This window comes from Colobus angolensis, unplaced genomic scaffold, assembly GCF_000951035.1.
Source record: "Colobus angolensis palliatus isolate OR3802 unplaced genomic scaffold, Cang.pa_1.0 Scaffold292, whole genome shotgun sequence".
Classification (NCBI taxonomy): Eukaryota; Metazoa; Chordata; class Mammalia; order Primates; family Cercopithecidae; genus Colobus; species Colobus angolensis.
This window is the reverse complement of record NW_012116177.1, coordinates 1,256,022-1,261,342: the sequence shown is the minus strand read 5'-3', so window position 1 is coordinate 1,261,342 and position 5,321 is coordinate 1,256,022. Positions and strand designations below refer to the sequence as shown.

At 38.2% G+C, this 5,321-nt stretch overlaps 1 protein-coding gene across 4 annotated transcripts in view; it reads right to left on the bottom strand.

Annotated features, from left to right (window-relative positions):
- The window catches only part of ACVR1C (activin A receptor, type IC), a 92,571-nt gene that overhangs the window by 19,317 nt on the left and 67,933 nt on the right, over window positions 1–5,321 (bottom strand). For 2 of the 4 annotated variants that reach the window (XM_011949194.1, XM_011949193.1), the window contains exon 3: window positions 1,337–1,576. The exons of the other annotated variants lie outside the window; for them this stretch is intronic. In XM_011949194.1, the coding sequence (XP_011804584.1) occupies window positions 1,337–1,576 (240 nt within the window). The remainder of the gene's footprint in view (window positions 1–1,336; window positions 1,577–5,321) is intronic. 4 annotated transcript variants of the gene reach the window in all.

Below are 5,321 nucleotides of genomic sequence, written 5' to 3'. Positions count from 1 at the left end.
GAAGGAAGGAAGGAAGGAAGGAAGGAAGGAAGGAAGGTAGATGCTAGTCTTCTAGCCAATAATTTAATTTAATTTAATTTCCGGTTTTTAAAACTTTGCAGTTTGGGAGTTTTCTTACCAGCATTCTTCCCTTGAAATATGCTACCTAATGTGTACAGTGATGGTGTAAACATTTAGACTTCATCAGTCGGGGGCCAGGTGATTTTGCCCCAGAAGGAGCAAACTCTCTGGGTTCGATTATGCTTTTCTTTTCTGATGAATACAAAGCTGCTTCACGCTAAATATGGATGCACATAGAGATGTTATCACCCCTCTGTCCCCTACCTCTGTTAATTGTGTCTGCGTAGATTTTCCTGAAAGCCATTGGCAAGGGAGTTCTTCAAAATGTTAGGCTACAATCTTAATGATCCTTCCAAAACAAGAAGAGATGCAGGGGCCTCTGAAGTGGTTCACCTAGAGTTACTCTTGCTCCTATTTCCGTAAACCATGAACTAGCAGGATTTCTGGATATATATATATATAGAATCCCCTACCATTTTATGGAGTTTGTTACTCTAGGAAAAACTGTCTCCCCACTCTCCCCAACCTCCTGAAAAAAAAAAAAAAAAAAAAACTTCAAATGCTTTGTGTTGTGAGAAAGGCTCATTTACACTATAATACAGCCTGGTACTTTGAATGCTTTACCTGGGGTTCTGGAGTTCCATTAAAGAGGAAGAGAGTTATTAATATACAACTGCAGCCAGCAAAAGCCAGCAAAGGAATGCTGCACTGCTGTCTTTAATCTTCTGTTTCTTTGCTTTAAGAACATATTCTTGATTTAATTTCAGGTGTGTTCCCTGTTAGCTTCACACATATCCCAGGCGGTGTCTATAGATTCTGAAAATCCTCATAACCACAAGCAAAAGTGCTCAAAGAACACTACTTTGTATAACCAACATCTCTCCCTCAGAACTCAGCACCTTAAATACTACAACCCTAACTCTTTTGTGTCCATAAAACATTACCAAGAAAGCAACAGTGATTGTTAGTAACCATAATAGGGTGAGATAGGGAGGAGAGAAAGGAAACTGCTTTCTTGCTTCAGAAATAAATTCTGAAGGAAAGTGAACGTAAGAATCTGAACACCTAAAGCTACAAAAAGCAACTGAGAAGACTTAATTCTATAGGCCACAATGGTTTTTCTCTACCTCAGGTACTAAAAGGAGTTCCTATACCAGAGCTCACCATGTATCCTTTCAAGATGGAATTCATAGTATTTGGGCCCTTTTGTTAAAAAGTTTTTATTTACTTTTAAATAAAGAGTTTGCTTATGAAAAAATGGACAATGGTAACATACCAGAGCCAGATCCAGAGGCAGTTACATCATAAATCAGATCTTTCAGGGTTTTTCCAGCATTTACCAGATTGCACTCAGAGAGTGGTTCCTCCACATTCGGTCTCTTTTTCTTCCTGTAGGAGCACTGTCGACCCTGGCATGCCCATATTGTCAGCATCGCAGCTATGGACAGGAGGCAAACAGGCACAGTAATAATGATGGCCAGCTCCATGGGTCCAAGTTTTGGGGCATTTGGTGATGCTAAAGTTTAAAGAAGAAAGAACATGACCATAAATCAACCCATTTTAAGTATTTTTGGAATTGGAATTGCAATCACCAAAATTTCACATCCAGAGTATGCAGCTACACAGTATGCACTTATGTCCTTTGGTAAATGCTCTCTGTGGTATAAGAAAAGATGGAGAAAAAGAAATGAGATTAGGCTGCAGCTAGGAATGGTTATGGCAGGTGACAATAAGAAATATGATTAGGATAATGGAAACTAGCACGTGGGATCTGTTTTACGATCTCTGAAGCATTTCACTCTTTTCTGTCTACTATTTTTCCTCCATTATTCAGCAGTACACTTTTTTTTTTTTTTTTTGAGATGGAGTCTCACTCTATCACCCAGGCTGGAGTGCAGGGGTGCAATCTGGGCTCACTGCAACCTCTACCTCCCAGGTTCAAGCCATTCTCCTGCCTCAGCCTCCTGAGTAGCTGAGACTACAGGTGTCCACCACCACACCCGGCTAATTTTTGTATTTTTATTAGAGACAGAGTTTCACCATGTTGGCCAGGCTGGTCTCAAACTCCTGACCTCAGGTGATCCACCCACCTCAGCCTCCCAAAGTGCTGAGATTACAGGCGTGAGCCACCGCGCCTGGCCACAGCAGTCCACTTTTAAAGCATGTACATTCATTCTTTCATGCCAAAATAATTACTGAGCTCTTGCAATGTGTTGCTGCTATTCCAGGTGCTGGAGATACAATGGTGAGGAAAGAGCCCAAATTCCTGTTCTTGAGTCATATATGTTCTCACTCATCTACTAAACAGATGTTTAACACAAAAGCAAGAAAGAATGGTCCTACAGAAAAAAAAAAAAAAAAAAAGAAGAAGCAGGGAAGAGAGAGGGAGTGATGGTGGGATGAAAAGGATTAAGAAAAGGACTGTGAATTTTATTCTAAAAAGTTGTTTCAGGGTTTTGGTAGGTGAGAAGCATGATCTAACTTTTATTCTGAGTGGCCGCTGTGTGAATAGACACTAGAGAAGCAAGAATAAACGTGAACAGGCCAATTAGAAACCTAATGCAAGAAGCCAGTTGGGAGACCATGGTGTTGGCTGACAACCTTACCTAAAATAGCACTTCTTTCCCATTCCCTGTACACTCTCAAGACCCTTGTCCTGCTTGATTTTAATTCCTAGCTCTGATCATCACCTAACACATCATATACTCATTTATTGATTACCCAGTTCCCTACAGAAGACATAAGCTTCGGGAGAGGAAGAAGTCTGCCTGCTTTGTTCCCAGCCATATGTCCAGTGTTTACAATGATGCCTGACACATAGTAGATGATCAGTAAATAGCTCTTAAATGACAGAATCACTAAAAGTTCTACTAGTGGTATTCCTATAAGAGACTAGACTTTTCATTTTAGAAAAATAAATGTGATCATTGAAACCAAGTAACATAAGGATATAATTAAATTTGTGATTCTAATTTTAAAAACACATGAAGCCAATTTTTTTTTTTTTGCTTAAACTTCATCTTGCATTTAAAAAATCTTTTTTTAATTTAGAAAAAAAGTGATACATGAAAAATCTATGATGACAGATAATTTCCTGTGTTTTTCAAAGAAGTTATTTTGACACTTGAAACTGACACATTGTTCATTTCCTTTTCATTGACTAAAGATAGCCTCTGCATCAATCCCATTTCATCCCTTTGTTCTACTACTGTGGTGTTGATTTTTGTTTTTAATAAATCTTACAGCATATTTGATAGACTATGGGAACAGAATTGAAGAGACTTAGGTTCTCAAACATCAAGGAGAAGGAGAGGAATCCAGGTTTTAGAGAGAGAGAAACCAGCTCCACCTGTGGGCTGCCATCTTCTTGCTATGAACCTTTGGAAAACTGCCTCCCCAGCTGATTCCTCACAGATCAAAGAATGGGAGACTATGCTTGGAAATCAATAGCCTGACACCAGCACCAGGGCATCTAAACAAATGGCAATGATAATGGGCCTTGATAGTTTCGCCATTCACCAGATGTCCTCCTTTGCACTGACAATGCTAAAGAGCTTAATATCTTAGATGTTCTTACACTTTACCTACAATGTGTCAAAAAATACATGACTATCATTGAAAACAAATATTATTTAATTCTGAAGGAAAAAGAATCAAATTCCCCACAAATGTGTTCATAGAAATTTCACTATAATGCCAAAGATAGTAGTTTATCTACTATCAGTAAGTAAAATATTTAAAATTGTTAAGTGAACTTCAGAAACAATCATAATCCATGCTGTTCTACTACTTTGCCTAGTGAATTTTAACTGATTACCAACTTTTCTTCCCTGAGTGTTTCAGAATTCCTCTGAAAGCATTAGTAGTTATACAGGTGCATATGAGGAGAAATTGGCCTAGAGTGTTCTTAGAATAGGTACTAAAAGAATTCTCTGACTTGACTTGGTTTTAGTGATCATTAGCCACGGTACTTCCAACTTCTGAAGTTTGCTGTTCTAAAATCGTGTATTTCACAATGATCTTTCAAACTGTCTCTATATTTTTAGGTCTGCAAAAAGGTATTCCAGTTTTTCAAAAAAAGCCACAGAATGCATTTAATCTCCTGCATCTTACATAAACATCTACTTAAATGTGTTTTTAAATACACAATTCCACTATTGAATACAATTACGTGACTAAATTTTATTTTGATATGTGTTATTAGGAACCATCAATAAAACACTAGCATTAACAAGCTTATTGATCATCATCATTTTTGTAAAGCTCTATTAAGCAGAGCTCAGATCATCACTATGGCAACTAATGAAAAAGCAAAAGGTCAGCAACCCTAAAAATAGAATAATCTCCATAAAAGTGCACCACTCTAGCGATGGCTATGGCTTTCAGAGATGTTTATTATAGATGAACAATGTTTCTACTTTTGTGAACAAATTTACCAATATGAGTCAGTAAAGTAAAAAGATTACTCAGCTAGAAAAAGTCTAGCAACACTATTCTGTAAGAACTCCTTAAACACTGAGGAATTTTAAAAGCAAACGTTTGTAAAACTATGTTTTAAACCTAATGCTGATGATAATCACTAGAGGAGATAAATGAAAAAAAAAAACAAACTGTAGTCTACATCCAGCGAATCATGGTACAAGAAAACAATCATGCAGCTAAGAATAGGTTTCAATAATAACTAACTTTGATGAACATATTAATTTTTCTAGCAGTTTTACATTCTTGATCACAGGAAAACTCTTATGATTTATATGCTTTGCAATTTAGGCGATTTTCTGTGCCAAGTGAGACGCATTCTCCATGGAATTAGCAGCTCCATGGAGGGACACGTTAAATCCCAAAAGTGAGGTGGGAGGAGGGCTGCATTGTTAATTCAAGTGATTTCACTCCTTAGAAAATTAGATTGAAGAGGATGGGGAAAATGAGAAAAAAGCACTAACCCAGAAAGAGTGAAGGCCTAGCTGACAAATATTTCCCCAAAATAAGCCCTACAATATGTTAAACTGAGAAAATGCAAGGGAAGGAAGTATTAACAAGATAGCAAGAAGAGAAGGGGGAAGGGAGAGAAGGAGAGAGGGAAGAAAGGAAAGAGGAAGGAAGGAAGGAAGGAGAGAGGGAAGCAAGAAGGCAGGGAGGGAAGGAAGAAAAGAAGGAGGGAGGGAGGGGAGGAAGGAAGGAAGGAAGGAAGGAAGGAAAGAGGGAGAGAAGCAAGAAGGCAGGGAGGGAAGGAAGAAAAGGAGGGGGGAGGAAGGGAAGGA